General features: G+C 40.0%; 1 protein-coding gene across 1 annotated transcript in view; it reads right to left on the bottom strand.

Annotated features, from left to right (window-relative positions):
* Window positions 1-24,292, bottom strand: part of ZMIZ1 (zinc finger MIZ-type containing 1) — a 150,885-nt gene that overhangs the window by 14,271 nt on the left and 112,322 nt on the right. Inside the window, exons 5-15 of the mRNA XM_054382280.1 lie at window positions 18,725-18,839; window positions 16,309-16,526; window positions 14,729-14,927; window positions 13,460-13,732; window positions 11,331-11,513; window positions 8,875-9,049; window positions 7,396-7,537; window positions 3,901-4,111; window positions 2,617-2,722; window positions 1,907-2,067; window positions 1,502-1,569 (exon numbers count right to left, since the gene is read on the bottom strand). Coding sequence (XP_054238255.1) covers window positions 1,502-1,569; window positions 1,907-2,067; window positions 2,617-2,722; window positions 3,901-4,111; window positions 7,396-7,537; window positions 8,875-9,049; window positions 11,331-11,513; window positions 13,460-13,732; window positions 14,729-14,927; window positions 16,309-16,526; window positions 18,725-18,839 — 1,851 coding nt within the window. The remainder of the gene's footprint in view (window positions 1-1,501; window positions 1,570-1,906; window positions 2,068-2,616; window positions 2,723-3,900; window positions 4,112-7,395; window positions 7,538-8,874; window positions 9,050-11,330; window positions 11,514-13,459; window positions 13,733-14,728; window positions 14,928-16,308; window positions 16,527-18,724; window positions 18,840-24,292) is intronic.

The raw sequence follows: 24,292 nt of genomic DNA, 5'->3' as shown, positions 1-24,292 counted from the left end.
TTTCAAATTGGACCTTTTCAGAGGGGCTACACAGCAATATGGCTTCAAAGTAACTACATATTCTAGCTATTTACTTAAGATTGCACAGATGGGGACAGAACAAAACAAGACCAGAAATTATTTCATATGTAGGTATTTAGATGCTGAATGCAGGTGCTCAGGCTCAGAGAAACAGGACAAAAATTTTGGCCTGGATGTATGGTTACATAAATTAAGATGCAAGACATCCAATTCTTGTGATACTTTCAGCCTGACTTAAGACAAGCTGAAGACAGAAAAGATTCAGGTAGTATAGAGGAAGCGCCTGCATATTAGGAGACATATCAATCATGAAGAGTCATCAGAACAAGCCTGCAGTGTCCACAGAAGCAGACAGAATGGACAGTTGCCACTCCTGTTTACAGCTAATATTGGCTGGTGCAGAACTAGAGACATGCAGAGATAAAGTACAAGTTGCTACAGCTGCAGCTGCTTAAGCTGAAGAGCTCTGGCTCCTCAGCTGAGTCTGGAACAAACTTGTCATCCTGTGGACTGAGCACAGGAGGTTACAGACACCGAACTGGCCTGCAGGCATTCTGAGATTATTTCTGCCCAGTTAAATGTTAAGAACGGACAGTCTGTAGCCACTTCAAAGCTTTTTGTTCCATTTCTTCTACAGTACACTAGCACTCTGGTCAAAGCATAAGGCTGAAATTATGCCATAGGATCCCTTCTTTCCTTCAAGCAACCACTCCTAACTTTTGCTTCTCAGAAACATTTTGCCTTTTTTAAAATCAGTCTTAATCTGGACTAGAATCCTTCCTGCCTTCCGCTTTCACTTTAATTTGCGCTTGTTGACTTGAACTTTGGAGAATCCAACTTAATTTCCTACCTAATTACTGAGAAATGGTGCAGTCTCCAAAATTGTCCCTTCTCCTTGAACACTGCCATGAACTACCTATCTACGTGACTCAAAGCACAGTACACAAGACAATTATTTGGTATCCTTATTTGATGTCCAGGCCAGGTGCTGTACATTTCAGTATCCACACTTTTCAAGCTCAGTAATTTGTCATTACAACATTAAAATTACACAAAAATAACTCTAGAATAGATTATCCATTCTTTTGCCATGGCACCTTGTTGTCTGGTAGCTGCTTATACTTCATAATTTAGGGAAAAACAAATTCCCAGTTCCTGTAGATACCTGTCTTACCAATGTATATACTTGAGTTTATTTTGAACTCTATACAACCTGTCGAGAGCCTGTAAGGAGCTCACAGATTATATGTTTTGTGAACAAATATCTCTTGCTGTCTCTTTCTAAATTTCTGATAATCCAGGGTGCTCCCTCAATTTATGAAATATTGCAAGAATTCTTGTTGGAGTTTATGCCATTAGGTAAATGCAATATATACACCTTATTTCCTATTTCCTTCTTCTCCCCTCCATAACCTTAAATATGACCTGAATTTGGTCAAACTGTGTAAAACTGCATTCCATGTAGGACAGTTGCACTTACTTGCATACTGGACACCTCCAAGTTCCTCTCTCACAGTTCAGTTGCAAGTAAGATTCCAGATCAAAGCACTAAGTATCACAAAGAAGCAAAGAGGAAGAAATAAAACAAACCAAAACAGAGTATTAAAATTAAATCAAGGAAAAATACTATATGATACTCTAATTAACAAAATCAGTTGGACAAAGTAAAACTGCCAAGAAAAAAGCCTGAAAACTAAATGAAAGTTTACTTTCTCCCTCAACATTAAGCATACACATACACACACACATATACATAATATATATAATTAATTGATAAACAGAAAGAAATCCATTTTATGAGGCTCTCTCATATGGTAACCAAGCTAAAGGTACTGTAACAACCCATGACTGAGAGAATACTGCTGGGCCACTAGCATCTACTCACTTGTACATGCTTGCAATCATGACCCCTTGCTGGGAGCTGAATCCTCCGGAATGTGATTGGACACTTCAGAGACACTTTAATGGCAGTTTGCTCTACTCCATCTTCCCCATTTAGTGTCGCATTGCCAGAGGAAGCTGCTACGCTGCTGAAGTTCCTCTTTACTGTTTAGGATGAAAGTATGTACATGTGTGAGAAAACACAACTTGTACTGTAAATTCCAACATATAAATCTGAAAGACCAACACTTCAACCTTTAAGGGACAATTTAATGGGCAATTTACCCACACAGGTGTAATTCTGTGTAATTTAAAACATTCTCCTGAAGAGACAAACCATCACACACATGCGTATCAGCTATACCTTCAACCAAAGAAGTGCCATACAAGCACTTTAACCAGCCCTGAGTAAATTAATCTTTCTACATGGAGCTTTTAGGTAAGTCAGAAAATATGGGGGAAAAGGCAGAGAGATTCTCCTGGAATCAGAGAGTCCTTATTGGAAACAAAGTTTGTCTTCTTGATACCTTGTTGTCCCCACCCAAATAGCCCTCAACATTGAGGATACCAAGGATTTAATATATGCACATGATGTGCTGGAAACTCTTAACAAATGCTGTAAGTATTCCATAAGCAAGTAAATCTTGTCTAGAAATATCACAACTGAACACAGGCATTCTGGAAAGTCATCACCCACACAAAATGAAAACTCACTCTTAGTGATACAATGTTCTGCTGGGAGGAGGCGTTTCTTTAGTAGACCTTGAAGCACTGAGCGAACTGATGGCCGATGTACTAACTGCAACACGAACAAGTGTGACTGAAAGAAAACACATTTTGTTACCAAGAGAACCAAACAGTCATGGTAAATACACTGCTGAACAGTGCTGCATTCTTCCCTGGGACACATGGCTTCCCTAGGAGTCTGATGCTTAAATACGAAAGGAGGTTCCACTCTGCTGCTCACAGGCACTCCTCTAGGGACACTGCCTGCTGTGCAGTATGTCATTGTGTGCTCCAGGTGCATATCTTTTAAAAAAGCAAAGATTTTTCTGCATTTTTCCCTCCTCATTATTGAGTATACAGAGGGCTGATGTATTCATCTCTAACATCAGGGTTTATTTTTAAAACCCTGGATTCTTTGACAGTCTGGCCTACCTGTCCTCACACTACATTAGAAGTTGCAAAATTAATTTGCTTCTGATGTATCTGGAACTAACTGAATCTTATTCCCCAATACAGAGCTCACTGTGGATTCATGGGATGCTGCCCCTACACTTAGCCACCTGAGAAATGACATGTGGAGAAATATCAGTGTGAAGTAAAGCAAAACAGGTGGATGGCTTCCTGTCAAAGTCCATCACACTGTGACCTTAGGAGAGGCAGCAGCTTGCTTTCTTGTCAGTGACAAAAGACCAGTCAAAAGCTCAGACTGTACATGTGTGCTAGTCTGCCTTAAAAATACTCCCTGGGAGTAACTAAACCATGGAAAAGAGGAAAGTGGAAAAACTGCATAATCCAGCCTGTATTACGGAATGCAAGATTTTAATCTGAAAAGCTATCGGAAAAATTGTCACCAATGGTTTTTGGTATTGGTCTTCTCATGTCAAAACAAAATCAGTTTAATACTAAAATAAATGAAATCAGTACTGACCAACAGTTCGCATCACAATAATCTACTTCTATGTTAATACACTTCAGCCACCTTATTACACATGCATACACTAAATAGGCAGGAGATCCAATTCCCTTCCCTCCTCTAGACCACAAGCCTTTCCAGAGACATCGGAAGTACATCACTACCTTCTGCAATAATTCAGTGCCAAAGATTTCCATATTAGCATTCTGACCATGTCAACATCACCAAACAACCATCTTACCAGAAAAATGCATGGAAAAATATGAGAGAAAGGCTCTTCCAGCTAAGGCAACACTGCAGACTGTACTAAATAGCAAACTCAGCATTGGCAGCTCCAGCCATGAGCTCAGTGTACTTACACAACAACACGCTGTGACTGTAATTTGAATCGTGTTTCTTCCTGGCTGGCAGACATGCTTTAGGTGCAGAGGTTTATGAGATGTCTTGTTGTCGCCACGTTCGATGGTAAGTGGGGTTGCATTAACGCTGACCTGGACTGAAGCTGGCCAGTTCGTGTTCATTTGTCTGTCTTCATGGTGATAGCACTTGAACTGCAATTCCAAGTCAGACCTGTACAACAACCAATAAATCTTCCTTTAAACTTTGTGTTCACATTGCAGAGGGAATTTGCTGCGATGGTTTGAACGCTTTTTTCTTTATCAATCATACCATTTTCCTACAATTATTGCCAGTAGAGCATATAATACACTCTCTTCATAAAAACCCTTAACACAAACAATTTATGATGAGCTGATGCAAGAATGCCACAAAGTTGTTGATGTATTACACTTATAAAGGACTTTCCAAGGGAACATCCCAAACCACTTTGCAAAACTAGACCACATAATGATCCTGCAGTATGAAAAATGTTAACATCTGGTAGGTCCTTCCTGTGTGTTAGGAGTTAAGAACAAAAAAATCATATGCTGCAGTGGGTTCTGCTGAAGACTGTGGATTCTTCAGTACTTCAGAGCATTTTAACAGGGATTTGAATGAATGCCTGGCAGACAAAATACAGGTACAGCTAATCTGGCCTTGGAACAGACATATTAACTAAGATAAAATAACCACTGTATCTTGCCCCACCTGTTTCTGTGATTCCAAATTAACACAACTGTGAATTAGATCTACCCAATTCAGAGCTTCTTTCAGGGCAAAAATTCTTCCCACCTCTCCAACAATAACTGCCACACACTATTTAGCTCCCCAAATACTAGTTAAATAACACCTCAAAAAAAGGAAGAAGCTGAGTGGGTGGTGTCTATGACTTAAATTTCACACAGTGAGGTTAACCTTGTTTTAGGAATGAGTAACCTAAACAAGAGATTTGAAAGAATATAAAGAATTGAAATGTCAGGATTATGTTGTTCAGGACAGCAATAGACGACTGAATGTTTATCGTTTATGCTTGAAAAATCTAGGTGCTCATTTCTTCATCTTGCCTGAAGGAAGATTGCCACAAGGAACAGTTCATTCAGGAGATCATTACCTCAGCTGCCATTTTTCTTATCCAAAACTTAACATTGTATTTTCTTGATTCCAAGATCAATTTTATTTTTAATAAAAATGGCACAGAATACAAATTACCTGACCTTTCAATGTAATCCATCTATATTGCAGAATCACAGAATGATCTGGCCCTCTAAAGATCTTCTAGTCCAATCCTCCAGTCTTTATGCGTTCTTGTTTTTTGGTTGTTTTGGGTTTTTTGGGTTTCTTTTTTTCCTTTTGTGGTTGGTTTTGCATTTCCCCCCCCAGTATTTTATTAACAATTTTCTGTAATTCGCATCTCATGAGAATACACCACATTCACCCAGAAGGAAGAAAGTATATCACCTCTGATATAAAACACAAGCAGATTAAGTGTGTTCCTGAGGGCCCTGAGCAGGCCTGCTGAATGTTACAGAGTGGTGAGAGAGCTCAGAAGACCCTCATGTTCTTAGCATGCAGTGGGACGCTATTAACTTAGCAGTGCTAAGACTGAACCAGCTTCAAGGCGACATTTGCCCCACCTTCAACCTTTCTGTTTCTCGTAACCATGAAAAGTTCCCATGAGGGAGAAAAATAGTTGCATTGCTATTCATTGTGTGAGTACACATGAGAGGTTTGCTGAATATTCTAACTGGCAGACAAATATTCAGAATTGGCTTGATTCCACCATCTCTACAAAACCAAAATCCATCCACACATGTGACTAATCCATTTTTCTGGAGTTCATCCAGCCCTTAGTTATATGTAAAATGACTTCATTACAGGACTATCCATTCTCCCCACTATTAACAAGCTTTACAAAACAGCAGACCTGAGCAAAGTTTACCTATGAGTCTTCATTAAAATAACTTTAAATAAGGGCTGTGTGTTTGGTGAGCTAAGGAAGAAAGAACAGATATTAAGAAACAGCCTCATGCCTCAGTGCAGCACTATAAATCTACTGAATGAGCCAGCACAATCCCCAGTAGTGATTACTTATTAATAAGAACTGGCAAGTAACTGCCAAAACTCCCTCTGCTGTGCGTACTCCATGATAATGAAATGCAAGTAAGCAATAACTGACCTCAAAGCTAGGTGTTAATTACTGGATGTGGTCTGCCTGCAGTTTCCCTCCCTTTCAACCCCCAGGCTACCTCAGGGTAGGGGGGCACCATGACAGCAAGGACTCCTGCATCCCACACCAAGCCTCAGCTTTAGAGCCAGAGCCTGTTCCTGGGGCAGGGAACTAAGTACACTTCTGCCCACCTCATGTCTTCCATACCATCACAACAGAAATCTCAAGTGGATTTCAATGAATGGGAAGAAACCCCTCACAGGAAAAAAAGGCTGAAGCTGCAAGTTATCACTCCTGGTAAGGTCAGGAAGAAACTGTGAGACAGGCATGATGGAAAATGTGCTTAAGATGTTTGCCTTTTGCCACCTCAGCTGTTACACCTGTGAAACAACCTCTGCATAAGATCCTGAGCAACTAACCAGCCATAGTGCACAGACACAGGCTCAACAATGCAATCAGCAGCCAGAGTAAACACTAAAATGCTTTCTAAGAAAAACAGGAGGAGGAGATAAAATTATTTCATGGTATTTAAAAACAAACAAAAAAATTAAGGCTCTGGCTGTCATTTGATCTAAAGCCCTTCCATGAACAGGATGGAATTGGGACATAAACTGGAATCACTTTATGCGGATCTATATTAAATGAAGGAAAGTACAACTTAAAAAAACTCTTCCTCTGTGCTGCAAGCAAAAACCACAAGCCTTTGCATGTGGAAAGCTATGCTCCAGTACTTCTGAACGTGTCCTTACTTATGGAGTCATAGGAGAAGGGTGTTTTAGGAAGTTAGTTTCTAAAGTTTGGAGGATTTAAGCCATTGTCTTTCCAATTGATTTTACCAAGCCTCTAAATCAGGCCCTTCATTAGTGTGTTATTTTTCATTATCAAATACTGTGCACCAATTAATTTAAGTATAAACTGTAGCAGCCCTGCATAGTTATTACTGCAACTAAGATTTCACAGGCTACAAAGTCTCCAAAGTCTCTCAAATGGAAGTTGGTACTGGTGTCATTCGTACACATCCCACAAGCATTCCACCCAGGGCAGAAAGGAGGGAACAGATGCAGTGATTTTTCAAACACTGTATGCTATATGCTATTAGCAAGGAGATGCCACACAGATCAAGAGCATTTTAGAAAGTGTTGTCTCTGGAAAGTGACAGATGAGAGTACCCGTGAGTTTAAAGAGCATTTTCTCTATTTAGGCCACAATTTTTAAAATAAAATTCATGGCAAACCTAAACGAAATTCATCTGTCCTGCCAATCCTCCATCACTGGGTGCAAGAGTTCCTTGCAGAAGGGCTGATCTTACCTCCACATCAGCGTCTGATGAACAGTTGGCCGTAAGTGAAAGACATGGTTACTGACTGCCAGGTTGTGCTCCAGCCGGAAGGGCTCCAGTACAACCCCATCTCTCACAGGGAACGTCAGGCGCAGCTCATCGTTGTGGTTGGCTGGGATCGAAGAGGGAGAGAAAGTGTGAACTTTCCCTTTAGTATCTGCAGTGCAATAATAATGTGTATATTTATACAGAATAGTAACAAATGGCACAGCGATCTGCTACTCTGTCTAATTTAGCAGGGTCATACACACAAAAAAGAAAATCACAAGTAACCACATCACCTAACCAATATGAGTGACACAGCTCAGATCAACAGCAACGGCAAACCAAAGTTGTCTTAAATTCTCCTACACTTAACAGTAGCACCCTTAGTATTCTGGTGAAAACCAGAAATCAAGCATGGCAAGAATTTCTGGGTTTTATTACTGGATAGGTTCTGTCTCCAAGCTTACACTGCTGGCAGAAGACTGACAACAAATCACTTAATTACGGCAAACAGTGATAATGTTTATTTTCCCCACTTTGAACTGGGATCAACATTACCCAATTAGTTCCAACAGTTTCATCAGCTGAAACTATCCAGTGATCAAACACACAGGTATTCAATTACAATCTGATCTCATAAAACAAAGTTTTGTGGTAACCTACAGCTAATTTATCATGTCCAAATGTCTTTAAACACTGTATTCCTGCCCAAATAATACTGCAGGCCACCTTTGACTTAATTTTTCAGCTATCCTGAACTCCAGACAATAGTTGAAAAGTGCTAATGCAGCAGCAGCTATATTACAGAAAACATAAAGGTTCTCCCAGTTTCCTAATAAATGATATCTCATATTGTTCATCAGTCACTTCAGAACCTCAAATGTCTTCTGCTAGTATGCAGCCAGGGAGATCTTGTTATTCCTGCCCTGTTCCCAGCCAAATGTAACTGTGACGTTGAGTGGCTTTGAAAGGAACATATATCAATTTTTGGCATACTACTGAATATTCTTAAGAAGTCTGTATGGATCACAATAGAGACACTGCTATAAATATTCACATTCTACGCTATTCTGCAGTGTTGTTCAATGAATGGCTTTGCCCTTGAACAAAATAGACTGCAATGAAAGCTCACACAATAAACAAGCCTACCAAGCACACCTAACACAACCCAAAATCAAGTGTTTTATTCTCAGGAAGCATATCAAAGGAATGCCTCAGGAGTAAAATCCTTACAAGTTTAACCTGGAGTAACTTCTCTGACTCTCTTTTAGGAGGGAATCTTTCTCTTTCCTGTCCCATGGCTGGCTCTAGTGAACCTGCACCACGCATGCCACCCATGACAATGGAGCAATCTGAGCCTCTCCCAGAGCAGTAATTGGGAGTTGGTTTCCAGACTCTGAAATGTATGTGGTAGAGAACAGAGGGACAATAAATGTCTGTGGGGGTGTTCTGTTTGCTACTCACTTGGAGGTGGTGGTAAAGCATTGATATTTGGTTTAATGTCAGGTGGGAATGGTGGTTTGACGTCCTGGTTAGGTGACAGGTATGGAGGAATATTGCTCCCTGGAGTCATAGGTGGTGTGGGGTTTCCTGGAACAGGTGAATGAGGGTAATTTGCCACAGGTACAGGCCTTGATGGCTAGAAAATAAATAACATCATACTGTTATTGCAATATGAAAATAAGAGTAAGTCTTGTGAATTGCACTGCTATCAAGCACCAAAGACTACAAACAAGGTAGAGAGGCTCCTGTGTCTCCGGAAGGACAAGGAATCACAGGGCATCCCATGAGGCCTCTGGGGAAGAGGCAGACTAGGCAAGCAAAGCAGAAACTGAATCTGCAGGCCAGCTTAATTCAGGCAGCGACCAGACACAATCAAGGCTGCCAAGAGGCTTATCACATTCCTCTGAATGTACTCTTTCCAAAACCAAGCCATTCTCTTCAGTTTTTCCACACCACCCCATCACACCCAGCCCTTTCTATTTCTGGCTTCTCCCAAAATTGCCCCAGTTACACAAAAGTCTACATGAAAAACAAAATCCAAAGATATCTAATGTCTGTGCTCCTTCTACTTCCATTTATCGTTTCTTCCACCCCTGTTGAATTCATCTACACAGAATGAAAGCGCTAGGTGTCAGGGGATGTCTTTTATCCTGTGTACCTACAGTTTGATTCTATTTTAGTTTGCTGCTGAATAAAACAAACTAAGCGAAAAAGGATTGTTAAGTATAAACAGTAACTCCAGTACTAAAATACCATTGGTTTTGTTTCTGGAATTTAAGGGGATGCTGCAGTTAACAGAATAAACCAATAACAACGATGTGAAGGACGTTGACATTAAAGCAAACTGCAATTGCATAGTGCTGTCTTGTAATAGCTTGTGTCTCATAAGCATATACACATGAGAGTATCTGAAGATGAAGATCTTTACAAATGGGCAAAGTGTCAAGACTTCAAATCTGATTCTGTATCTAATGCTGCAGCTAGCCTAGGATACTCTAAAGTACCTAAGAGAGTGCACTGCATTCTGGGATCTTAAGCATTTACATTTCCAACCATCTTTGCTTTTTTCTTCAACACATGCAGTTACTATCTCCATAATCATTACAATCCAAAGGTTCAGGTCCCGTCTCTGGCAAGCTGGAATTTTGCCCTTAGTCAGGATAATCTCCCTTCTTAATAAGGTCTCTTATTTTCTAATTGTTTCCAGGATGATCACTATTTGAATACAAAACAGAGGAGGGAGACTCCCTCCTAGAACTATCCTGTAAAAAAAAAAAATTAAACCCCATTTGAAATAAACACATGTAAAATGTATTAAAAAAATCTGTCACTTAAGAACTTCACAGAGTTGTTCTGCTGTTTATTTTAGCATTAAGTGACTGCACTGGAGTTACAGTAGTTGAAGATCTGTCTCCTCCTGATGTTCTTCCTGCAAAAGCTGCCATGACGCAACAGACATTCCCCTTTGAGTACCACAGTGGACAGCCCAGTTGTATGCAGAACAGTAAAGGAGTTGTTTTCCCTTTCTTTTTTCCTTTTTTTTTTTTCTCCCCCCAATGGTGTTTTCTGTGTAAACCACGCTGGAACAACTCCAACTGAACACCAATGTGCATCTTAAGTTTCTTTCAGCCTACATTCCAAATCAGAACGCAGTTTAGAGACTTCAACAGCCAATGGTTTGACAACAGGTCAGGCCTTCAATGGTCCTCCCTGGTTTTGTACTCACTGGAGTATCTGTGTGCAAAAGATCACTTTTGTGTGCATTTCAAAGATTTCAAACCTCAGCAGGCCCTCAGTACAAACTCAGTTTGGAGAATATGAAGTTCCTCAAGATGTATCCATAAAACAGGCTTTACGCAGCATTTTAACAATTCTAATTCTTGCCCAAAACAAGCAGGAGAGGCAAAAGAAGGGGAAAAGGGGAGGGAGAGGCTGGAGAAAGTAACACACACTTCAGTTCAAAGATGAATTCTACAGCTGGAACAGCTTTTAAGCTTAGGCTGACTTACTCCAACAATGACCACTATAGGTCTGAAACTGGGATGCTGCAATGTGGAACTTGTTTATTACAATTTCCAAAGTTGTATTCTTGCAGGGTGCCATGAATAGGTGAAAATACTGCACATGAACCCCATTAGGTACTTCTTTTTACATGCTATTTTTTAGAGTGAAACCAACGTATTCTTGTAAAAGCCCCTAATGAGCTGCACTAACATTCAATTTTCTTTACGAACTGCTCTGAAGTTACAGAGCAGCTTGGCTGATCGACTCAATTCTGTGATAATCAAAACATTCATAAAAACACTGTGCCTTTTTTACCTCTTTAATTATGCAAAAGTAGTATCTATGAAGTTATTAATGTAACCTCATGCATAAATGTCTATCAGAATGCAACAAAATCATCAAGAAATTCTTACCTTATAATATTGCCCCATGTTGACTGTTGGAGGAGGGTACTGCCCTGTGTTTTGCTGGCTTGGCATCCTCTGACCAGGATAGTTGGGAGACGTAAGGGGTCTTGGAGGGTTTGGAGTAGGGTACTGACCAGGCTGGTTTGGAAACTGGCTATTTGGTCCATACTGCTGGTTTCCATAATTTGGCTATTTCATGACAGAGATGAAAGGAGGAAAGATCTGTTTTATGCAAGCAGCTGTCTTGAATTGATACATTCAATAGCAGAATGAAAACAAATAACACTCAGGTGAATACTCCTCAACTTAGTGCCACTCATGCCTAAACCAGAGCCCTGACAGATGGAAGTGAATACTCACTCAAAAGCGTCAAAGTTCTGCAAACTAAAGTGGGATAAGAATGACTTGTACCTTAACACGCTACATTCAGCCTTGCAGCACTGTCAAAGGGCACTGGGTTTGAAGAAATCAGAATTACAACCAGATGCAAAGTTTACAAAATCTCTGTGTATTTAGAAGTGCTACCAGCCCCAAGCCTGGGGCTTCTTTGCCAGATGGAGAAGCACAAAAAGAAGAAATAACGTAAGAAAATAATCTTGGAATGGGCAGAGAATAGAAGTTGTGTTGCCCATGTCTGTCTTCTCAATACAACTACTATGCTGGAGAGTTTACCAATACCTTAACAACTAAACGGAAGCTATTACTAGTTTAAAACACCCTGTCAGTGCTAGCTAGTGCTCTGCTACAGTTCTACAATACAAATAATGAAAATGGGAAATTTAAAGGTAATAAAATGTCAATTTGAAAAATTAACTGATTAGTAATAAGTTTCCATAAATGAAGCTCTCAAAAATTAATAAGCAAGTAGCATCGACAGGATCTGCAGAACTGCAAATCACCTAGCAGGTTAACATTTAGGGCACTACTCAGTACCAACTTCTTGGGAACATGTCTTAATTGTAGAACAAGTGTTGGTATTTAGAGAGTGAAAAGCCTTCTCAGAGAAGCAAGTCCTGCAAAAGTACATCACTTCTTTATTTCTGCTTATTTTTTTATTAAAAAACTAATTTGCAGAAATGCCGATCATTAATAAATGTTTTCTGCATTTTCTGCATGCCACAGTACTCTTTGCTGTATGATTTCTATAAACTCTTACTACCATTATTATTGTCAGTGCAGTATCATGATATTCAGAGCTCTATGCCTGGAGTTATAGCTCTTGTAGTCTCAGTTTAATACAGAATTTCACCAGGAAATTATCTCTGAAGATAGTACCTGGTGGCTATATTTGTAATGACTTTCAGGTGCATATAGATGCTGAGAGTTGGTGGGATTCTCAAAAGCAGCTACTGCCCAGTTTATACCAATTTGAATAGTAAAATGCGTCAGTATCTTTTAAAATTAAAAAAATCAGACATCTGCATCTTTGATTGTCTGAATTTATTTGAAATTTTGATTCTAAGAGTTTTGCCCAAGGTCATAATACAAGTCCATGTAATTTTGTCTACAAAGCTACTCAGATCTCATTTAACAGCATGTGAACTTAGACAGAAATACCACACTCCAAATAATCTTATATTAGATAAATGCTGACACAGAGAGATTTGAGTTCAACATGATTTATATTCATCTCACTGCCTATGAAAATCAAGCCTCAAGAAGTTTGGAAAGCAATTGGTCTTAAAAAAAAAAAAAGTGATTACTATTATACAATGTATGCCCTGCATTATTTTCGAACAACAAAACCATCCAGGAAAATGCAGATCACATATGTACTGGGCTCCAATGAAGCATTTCACCTTCAACATCTCTTCTAAGTTGTCACATTAAATAAATCCACTCTGTTAAAGAAGTCTGCTTAAGGTCTATGAATTCACCATCCAACATGGGAATGCTAGATGGTTTTGAGGGTTCAGCCTTTCTTGTCATCTTGACTAACGTAGCAAACGCCAACCTGAATACTTTGGACGTTAAAAACGAAGAGCTGCTGCCACTCATACTTTAACAGCAGCATTCCTACTAAGGCTGGACCAAAGACATACCTGCCTTAAAGGGCTGCACACCACCTACCACCTAGCAAGCTGCAACTTTCAGTCAAAATAACAGCCTGCACAAAATATAATGTATTTTATTACCTCTCCGGGGTACGGTCTCTTTATGCCCTGTATAGGCAAAGACTGGGGCCGAGGGCCTGGGTAGGCTTGCTGAGGCATCCTCTGCCCATGCGTGCTGAAGGGACTCATTCCAGGAGGCCGAGGCTGGTTCATGCCCATGGGTGGCCCACTCATGCTGGAAGGTGTCATTCCTGCTCCCATGCTTGCTGGGTTCATGTTGCCTGGCATAGAAGCAGGGCCACGAGGACCAGGCTGGTTCATAAACTGGTTGTTGTAAGCCTGAGTTGGACCCATCTGGAAAGAGGAACAAACCTTCAACGGAAGAAGAAGAAAAAAAAAAAAAGAATAAAATGCGACATGCATTTAAAATGGGAGGAGGGAGCTGAACATGCTTTTAAGGTAGGGAAGAAGGGCAGGATTTATGTCGCATTTTCCTTCAGTGTCCTCCAACATTTGATGGGCAGTGATGTTATTTATAATAAAAAATCAGTTGGAATTGTATAAGGCATAAGGATGACAGACACAAGCCTAAGATGAGCAATTAAATCATTTAAATTGGCTTGTCTATTACTGCAAGGTAACATGTTAGTGGGCTGTGAAAATTCAGCACAATACAGTTCCTAAAGACACTGTGTTTCTTTACATTACCTGGCATATGGGCCTATAGACTTAAGAAAACAGAAAGGTAAAGAAGATAAGGAAATAGCCTGAATTGATAACCCTTGTTTATGTTAAGAAAAAAATTATGACATGAAGCCATTGCATGCTAGAGGCTATGGATCACCACAAATACATGTCTCACACAGGCTGTTCCCAGAGACAACATATTAAAAAAGCAGATTTCTTTTCTACTGTTGTTTCCTTTTTGAAGGGGAAAAAAAACAAGCAATCAACTGCAGTTGGCAAAATAAACAATTGCCCAAGCAGTACAAAACCTATTGCAAGATTCTGGAATATTTCACTGGATACTCAAATTCAGAGGTTCACAGGGCTGGCAAAGGCAGCAATAATGCACCACAGCAGATTCAGCTGTAACATTGGGTAATCTTCCATTTTTTTAAGGTGCAGTCTCCAACTATAAAATACAGTTTGGCAAGATTTACTGGGAAAATCACAGAGACTGACTCGTACCTACACACTCACATTCCAGCAGAAAGCATTTATGACCATGCTCATGCACAAAAAAAATAGAGTAGGTACCCTAATAAACAGGGGAGTAAGAAGAACAGCCAAATTTCCTGTAATGGTCCAGATCAGGCAGGTATGACCACATAAGGGTTACTCTCTTACCGGTCCATACTGGTTCATGTCCTTATTCTGCGTTTCCTGAAGGGCTGCCACAGTGGCTGTGGCTGTAGCTGTTGCTGTAGCAGCTGCAGCCGCGACTGCAGCAGCAGCAGCAGCTGCAGCTGGCTGGGTGAAATCAGCTGGCGGTCTCGTGTGGGGGGGAATCCCCATCCCTGCAGGGGTATTTGGGCCTCCAGGGTAACTAACAGGGAAGAAAAAGAAGCAAACAAGAAAGAAAAAGAGATAATTAAGATGTGCCTTACAGATTTTGTTTTGAATGTTGGTGTGATCCTCATCTGGAACTGTTCCAAAACCATGTACCAATGCCTAATGAAAGTCAGCAGGACAGGGAATTAGGTATGTACATGAGACACAGGTGCTGCTCAGGCACAAGAGTCATAGGGCTGCCGCTGGGATTGCACAGCACCACGCTCAGTTGTTTCAGGTGCAGTGAACCACTTTGGAGCGCTGTAGCTTATTGTGCAGTTGAACTGCTCCATTTCCCAGTAGTGGAAGGGCAGGTTACACGGTAGAACAGAGAGCTTCCTCTACTCCAGCACGTTCATCTGCCTCTGGTGAATTATGCCAAGTGTTCCTGATGTGAAAAAAATTTCTCCCTGAATCAGGAGAGACCCAATGCAATCAACTCTACTGGATCCCACACAATGTATTTTTCAGCTTCTACACATCTCTCCTACTGATCATATATTAAGCCAAACTATGCCTTTCCTACTCAAAAACATCAACTATCTTTATAAATATGAGCCAGTATATTGTGCCAGTTTTAGAGATGTTAATACAAAGATCAACTTTCTGACTTGTTCAAGGTCACTTAGTGGATCAGTGCCAGAGTTGAAAGGAGAGATAAGTTCCTCGAGCCCCAGGATTACATTCTTCACACTAGACTGACTATGCTAACAACCTTTTCAGCAGGCTCAGCAGAGGGGCCATAAATAGTGGTTTCATTTATGGGCACTTACAAACCTTGTTTACAAAGCATAGACATAGAAAGTCAAAACCTAACAAAACTCAGGCTATTAGTTTTGGCTTATTTCACCAATGCAGCATTTACTTCCTCAAATAAATACACAGTTTGACCACCTCTCTTAACAAACACCTTCACTCCCAATTCTTTTCAAACCCCTGCACTTTGGAGTAAGTCTTTGGGCATAAAACACTCCATTATGGAGGAAGCTACTTTGCCTAATACTCAAGCTTATTCCTCCATATACACGTAGAAATTAAGCCATCAATACTTTTCACATCCTGGCCTTATTAAATGTTAATCATGCCTAACCCTGTGGTCTGTTTAACAATCTCTCTTAATTAAAACTTTATTTTGGGGGTTTATTAGATCTAATTGATTGACCTACACAATTTCCATTTACTGTGATAAATTTCATTGCAGTTTGGGTAGCTGATTTCCAAAGCTGTAAAAGCAGTATGCACTTCAGTTAAGCAGCATAAAAAAGCTACTGTGACTTTATATAATTAAATAAAATCATGACACTTCTGCCAGGTCATTAAAACAAGATCCTTCAACTATTTACATGTATTTTTCATTTAACACATGTAACTCCTACCTGCCACCAAAGCCTCCACTTCCAGGATAATTGGGTCGCCCATACATGCCCTGCTGTATGTATGGCTGAGTGGAGCCTGCCTTGGCTGAAAATTGTTGCTGCTGTCCAGCAAACTGAGGAGAATTGATTCCAGGGTTGCTGGTAGTCATCCCAGAAGCCATGGGATTTCCTGCTGGGTTCATAGGGTTGTTAGCATTTGCCATTGGATTTCCCAGCACCTGTGAGCAGAAACATCAGAATAAGGGGCTGTACCTTGAACTACATCAAGCAAATTAAATTATTTGCTGCAACTGATAAATTAATATAACCATCCTATATTCTGATCTCTAATGAGCATCCACTGTGTTGATGTCTAGGTGCACATACTTGGTGATTTTTCCTTTTGCCATTTTCGAAAAGTCAAGAGTTTCTGATCTCGAATTACCATACACAGCAGAGTTTTAACTAGATGGAACCCAAATGACCATGTTTATGAAAAAAGTTACCATAAAGACCTGCTAGATTTATGCTCTGTAGAAGACAAATTTATCTGATTAAGTATCTTTTATTTACGTAGGACTTTGAAATAGCTTGCAAACACTCAGTCCCACTGGCACACTGCAAAGGGTATTACAGATGCAAAAACTGTGAAAGAGTATATTTCAGTGGCTTCACCTGTTCTTGAGTCTAATGCTCTTTAAGTGTACAGAAGTCTGTTGGGTGTCTTTATTGCGTCTTAGGAGAGTCCTCCTCTTTTTAAAAGGACTTAGTTTGCTTGTTTGAAGATTATTTTTTTTTCTGGAACCAAAACTGCTATGATTTCGTTGAGATTTTTAAGTACGGCTGTTGATGGATCGCCTGCATGGAAATCTGTCTCCTTCTTGGAAAGAAACTTAGTGGCTACAATTTTTGCAGAAGATCAAGTCATGAGCTTTGGGAATTTGAGAAAGCAAATTGGTGAGCTTGGCTCATTCCTTTCCCTCTGGGAGGATGAATGGCAAACCCACTCATTCACTTCAAACTGCTCTGAACAGCTTCAACCAAGCTTCATGTTCCAGAGTTGTATCATTTCCTTGCACTGATTCTGAAGCAGCATTTTCTTTCTTTTTACCAAAGCACTTTTTTTTCTTTTATTGCACATCCCTCTGAAGTACCATGAAGAGTTCAAGTAACATGACAATGTCCTCACAGTAGAACAAAACTCTGAGGCTTTTCTTTCTTTCTCTTTTTTTCCCCCTTTTTCTTTTTTCAGTGTGAAAGATTTCCACAAGAAACTGTATTCCCATTCTCTGATCAGTATACAGACCTACATGTTTACTCAGGTGTTTCCCTCCCAGACGGGATACCTTTTCTTTTAAGGTGTTAGAAATAAATTGACAATAGTAAATAACGTTATAGTTCCTGTAGTTTTTTCCTCTATTTTTTGCAGAAGGATTTTGCCACAGTCAGTGACATCTGAGTTTCTATATGACTTGGCCCTTGAATAATTTAATTTTCCAATAGCTTAAACCACAAAAATTTTGTTTTCAATTTTTGGACCAGTATTAAAATAATAACACAAAAAAAAAAAAGCACAGAAAATTTTGCATGAAAACTAATGTCACTTGATTTGAAAAGGTAGAAAAGACAGGATGGATTTACATACCATTTATACTCATTAAAGATGGTGATGTGATTACAGCACCACATCTACAGTGTAAGAAAAGGCCAGACTGCCTGAGAGCCTGAGTTGTGCCACATCCCTAGGAGAGCACACGATCACAACTATCTGCTGTCTATTTCACTAAACCTGCTTCTTTTTGTATAGCATAATTCAATATGCATTGCAGAAGAAAGAGAGTTAAGAGCAGAGTGAACTAAATAAAAATTCACTAAGCACAGCTCTCACCTGGAAGCAGGGAGCTCATGCTTTTGCTCCAAAGCATATTGAAATATTTTTTTGTCAAGTAAGGCAGTATTAATAGGAGAGGTTAAAAAGATCACAGCCTATAGCTGGTGGTTAGCATCTCAGCATGAGAGTAGACTTGACACTAGATTTCACCAGCCCACAGCCTCAGGTAAAATCAACAATAACTGTCATTTGGTGGATCTAGTTATATTTTTTAATAAAACAACTCTCCAAATGCAATCTGAAATTCTCAAGAGGTTTGGAACTAACATAAAATCACACTTTTAGTGTTGAAACCATACAGTGCAAAATACGTGCTAAACTCAAGTCTGCCATTTGCATGCAGTGAAGGGAGTTACTGACTCAAGCTTTCAGACACCTCCTTCCTGATGCCACCAAAGAGAACATGACTGGGAAAAAAATGTACAACAAAGAGAACACAGACAGTATTATCAACCCCACAAGGCTTTTACAAAAAAATTTCAATCTTGCAAAAAAATTAGTGAAAAACCCTTTTGAGAGGGGAGAAGGATGAAAAACAAGGCTTACCTGGCTTTGAGAGGTGTTAGTCACACCCCATACTGTGGTGACCACTGATAAAGAGCCTGGAGGTTGGTTGGTATTTTGCTGCCAGGGAACAGAATCATAAGGGAAAGACCCATCACTGCAAAAACAAATGTTTAGGAAAGTGAGATTCTGGAAGTTCAAACAGTGGCAAGTTGTTGGCAGGAACAAAGGGATTAACATCTGACTACCTTAACCCTCCACTCCTCCTTCCATTTATTAGCTCAGTACTCTCAGAGGCACTGTTTCTTTAATAGCAACCTGATTGTATCAAAACCACAGAGAACCAATGAACTCCTTAACTACAGTAAAGCACAGGGCTTTTACCATAAAGGTCTGTTACCAATGAAAGTAAAAATAAACTCAGGGGCAGTTTCAAACAAGGACACTAAGCAGGTTGCTCAGAAACACTTATTTTTTGCAATCCATCTCAAGCTCTTCAACAATCACGGCTTCTGCTGCCTCACATCAATTCAATTAGATTTTGAAACCAGACTGCAGCTCTGCTGTCTGCACTGGGTCCCCAAATGGCCAGAAAAGCCTTTAAAGGCATCGCAATTCAACATCATTTTGAAAAGTAAATTGAAATTCAGATAGTGTTCTCCCACACGATGGATAAGCAGCATGCCAAAAACAGTATTAGCTAATCAGCATTCCAGAAAATCAACTGCAGATATACAACACACCTTTCAGATAAATATATGGATGAGAGGATTGGGTTTTTCCATTAGCTCTGTCCATAGATGCAACCAAACATTTCTTACAGTTCCTTTCATATGAAAGCATTGGTGGTTCAAAACTGAATATAGTGTAGGTACGTGTCTAGCGTAATTAATAAAATACGTTAAATCCAGTGAAAACAGCTATCAATCCCATAACTGTAAAATACATTCCACTTGAAATGTGCTCAGTCTCATACTACTAACTTGCAATTAGATTTATATTTGCTTATCTGTACACACACAGACACGTGATCTTCCCTCATCTCTGTATATACCATTTAATACACATATCCATTGCTCTTTCATTTTCAAATGCCATTAATTAGTATTTTATATAACTGCATTTTTGCCTGGACCACTAGCTATCACTGAAATTCTATACAGGCCTTACCTAGAGAATCCATACAGACTCTACTGAAGGCTTTATCCATGTGCCTCAGAATCAGCACCATGAAGTGCCACACAATTAACCCACACAAGACACAGTGAGACAACCAACCTGCCAAAGTCCCAGAAAGGACTCCGTGGCAGACCAGGGACTTGACTCTCTCATGTCCCCAGGCTTAGACCACATCTGCCCCCTTTTGTGCTGTGAACCAAAATCAAAGACTATCTGTGTTCATTCTTTAGGCTGTTCAGAACACCTAGTGTAAATCATCATAGAATCATTGAATAGCTCAAGTTAGAAGGAACCTGCTGTTGGCAGGGATGCCTCACAACTAGATTCAGCTGTTCAAGGCCTTGAACACCCTCAGAGGGAAGGCATCCACAACTTCCCTGAGCAGCCTCTTGCAGAGTCCCACTACACTTGTACTGAAGAACTTGCTAAGACCCAGTCTAAACCTACTCTCCCTCAGCTGAAAACTCTTCCCCCTTGTCCTATTGCCAGACACCTTTATGAAAAGTCTCTCTCCAGCCTTCCTGTAGGATATCTTCAAGCATTGTAAGGAAGCTATAAGGTGCCCCCAGAGTCTTCTCTAGGCTGAACAACCCCAGCTCCCTTAGCCTACCCTCAGCAGAGATGTTCAAGCCGCGGGATCATCTTTGTGGCCCTCCTCTGGACTTACTCCAACAGCAACATGTCCTTCTTATGCTGGGGACATCAGAACTGGATGCAGTATTTAAGGTGGGGTCTCACAAGAGCAGAGTCAAGAGGCAGAATCACTTGACCTGCTGGCCACACTCCTCTTGATGCAGCCTAGGATATGATTTGCCTTCCGGGCATTTAACAATAGGAATTGCATGGCATGAGTAGGTGTGCTCACATGTTAAAAACTATGTCCCAAGTAACAAATACTCTAGTAACAGCAATACCAGCCGTGTAAGGTAAAATGAAACACTGAATTTATTTTACAAGCAACTAGGAAATTTCAAACAAATTCCATAATACTGTGTCAGCAGAACAGCACTATATTACAACATAACCGTGAATTTGAACTGACCTCGTTATTTCAAAATACCCAAACTGAGTTAAGCCATAAAATCACACACATGAAAATAAAAATAATTGAATTAGGGAGAAGAATAATTTCCCCATACAAATAGGTAAAATTAATGAAAACTAGTAATTCTCTGTAAGATGCTTGACATGTAATGTTTATGCTAACAGTATCCATATAAAATGATGTGATTTAATACCTTGCAATCAGTAAGTTCTCCTAGCTTGTTTTTCTTTAAAATATTCCATCTTAGAAGGCTGAAAATCTCGCCCCCCTCAGTCAGAGGCTCAGACAATAGCTTCAGTGACTAATACTTGCTGGTGACGCAATGGTTCAGCAAGTCCCTTCCATCAGCATGGAGACAAATGATGACTAACCCAGAATTTGTGACTGCAATGAAGCCTTCCTCTTTTTTCTTGCTCTGAATGATGCCTCGTCCTTTACTTCCTTCTCTGACTATTTCTGATGATGTCTGCTCTGTGATTTGGTTGGATATTTATGGCACATATGAGTGTTTGTATACTTGAATGACTGTAAAGCATCTCTCTCCATGACATAAGCAGTGAAAGGACCCACTGCAGCCATTCTTCTCTACTCCTCACGGACGTGCTGTGGACAGGTAATAAAACCTGAGGGACAAGGCAAATATTTTGCAAGTGTGTGAGTAAACAAGAAGGGTAATGAGGGGCAGGAGTCAAAGCACAGAGATACTGACAGTTCTTCTAATGCAAATATGCTGTACGGTTTGTACTTGGACTTTGAGCTACCAATGCCTTAGCCTGCTGTGAAGAAGTTAGAACTATTTATTCACTTTCTTTGCCTCCAAAGCACATTTCTCTTACTCATTTTTCTCCTTTTACAGTATGCAGGTTTCATATACTATTCCTCCATACTTTTCCCTGGTAAATTCAGAGCACTTGTTTAGAGGAAGCACTTCATCAAATTACGAAGAAGTGTAAATCAGTTCTTACTGTATTACAGTTAAAACGGATGACACCTCAAGAAACCATACTCTTGACATATGGTGAAAGCCTTCAGCACAGGACCCAGCATAACACAAGGAAGCCAGAAAAAACGACCAGGTGCAGATTTGCTGAGAAGTATTAATTGTGCACACTGACTAGCATGTTATCCAACACAGGATTTGGCTCTACATTGCAGACATTTCTATTCAGAAATTATGGCAACACTAAAATAGTGATTGATGTGCCTTGTACAACATCAGCTTATGCACCCTAATACACACTTATGCACTGGACATCACTTCACCCAAACTTCACTTTAGCTACCCTAATGAGAAATAGACATCATTTTCATGGCATGCATTCCCCAGCACAATAGTCTGGCGCATCACAAATTACACATCTAAGGAGTATGACTTCTGCCATACTGGATACAACACCTACCCATCCTCCATCGCACGAAGGCTTTTTTGATGTCAAGTAATAGGAGATGCTGAAAGATGTGCCACTCAACTAGGGATTACTTGTCCACTTAGCTCTTTTAGCTTGCATTTCTGTCCTTAGACAACCCAAAGGAATACTCCCATCATCAAAGGAAAATCCATGTAACTACCATAATGAAACGTGACCAATCCAATTCTCATTTGCAAAAGAGCACTGGCTTTCTGCTGTTATTATACAGAGCTGTAAATGATCCTGAAATCCCTTTCTTTGAACTTGAAAATGACAGCTGATAGAGAAGGAAGCTCCAACCTCTCCAACTACAGCTAAATGCTGCCCATGACATTGTTCCTGTTGAATGGTACAAGGGTAATTAAGTCTCTCACTACACCCTGGAGGGTAGTGAGTCAGTTTGGGCTCAGCTGGAGTCCACTAAAAGAGTATTGACTAAATTTATAGTAGTGTTAATGAACCTATACATAGTACTGGTCAGCATATTAAAGGCCAAACAGCAGAGGAAGCCATAGAGCAAAGAAGGCATGGAGGGAAATTACTTCTCAAACTATGATCTATTGAAACTGCAATTGAGGAATAAGGGGGAAGAATTTCTTAGCTGCTAGCAAATGTACTGAAACCACCAGTAGTACAACAGTCATATGGGACAGCTACACTGGTACTTGGCTCTAAATAGCTTCTCTTAACCCAGTACTAGGAAAACAGAACCAGGAAGATACCCAGTCTCTTTGGAATAGTTACAGACTTCATATCAAATACATACTGTTAGTTAGTTCTAGTAAAAGTTCTCAATAAAAAGGTAACTCCATATAGTAAATTAATACTAGTGAACTACTGTAATTTATACATGATTTGTGGTGTTATTTGAAAATGATGTATTTTAAATATGTTTATGTTGTCATTAAAGCAATTGTATGTGTATTTGATACTCTATTTATATGTCTTCATTGATTAAGGAAGAAGAGATTCAGAAGGTTTAGTGAAGTATGCATCCCTAAAGCATTGGTCCTTGACATGTTGTGGAGGAGGGTAAAAACTGAAATTAAACCTTCCTGATGATTTTCTACACTGCTTGTTGGGAAGGCCAGGTGTCTAAACCACTTTATGAAGCATCTATCTCTGTTTTAAACACTGAAAATTATTAACTACTGCAAAAAGGCACTTTTTCACTCCAAGCATTGGCATTAATTTTCCCACAACTGGACTTTCAGTAGCTAGTTTCTGTTGCTTACTGTCAGCTTTGCAGGGATCTTTAATGTTTCTGATGCACAGTCATGTCATCTGACTGGAAGCTGACACACAGAGAGTCCACACAGTTCTTTAAATGTACTGACTATCATAACTTCAGCTGATGTCTATATGAGTAGGCAATAGCCAGTGTAACAATGACTTATTTCTCCCATGTCTTCTTTTGTCACTCATGGACATCTAGAGAGGAAAGCATCTGACAAGGAATGAAGCGTCAGAGATCTAGCCAGGCCAAACACTCCGGTACAGTTACACATGGCCAAAAATCAGAATGGTCCAAGTACAGTCCTGACCTTGGGGGCTGATCTATTCTCACCCTTCAACATCTCTTTATGTCTGCACCTTGCTCTGCCTCTGCAATTGTCTCTGGCCAGGTGTATGCTCAGGGTGTCAAGCACCCCTCAGCTGTATTCTTGGTTGAAGCCTCTAGGTGACACTACTTTAATATAAACTAAAACACAATCGTTTCCAAACAATGCTCCTTGCTCCTGCCTCACCCCTCTTCTCCCTCTCAAACCTCATCCATCTGCAGAGGAAAAACCCCACAAATCCCACAATCAGAACACAAAACAAAGCCCTGGGTATGTGTAACACCAATACATGTGCTTCATGCCCATGTTGTCTCACAAGTTAGGTGGCTTAGCTTCTTTCATTCAGGTTTAGTTTTGTTTTACTTGGATTTCTCGCACACACACCACTTGAGTAGCTTTAATTATCAGTACAGAT

This window comes from Indicator indicator, chromosome 7, assembly GCF_027791375.1.
Source record: "Indicator indicator isolate 239-I01 chromosome 7, UM_Iind_1.1, whole genome shotgun sequence".
Classification (NCBI taxonomy): domain Eukaryota; kingdom Metazoa; phylum Chordata; class Aves; order Piciformes; family Indicatoridae; genus Indicator; species Indicator indicator.
The sequence above is the reverse complement of the archived record's forward strand: the minus strand, read 5'-3'. Positions and strand labels throughout refer to the sequence as shown.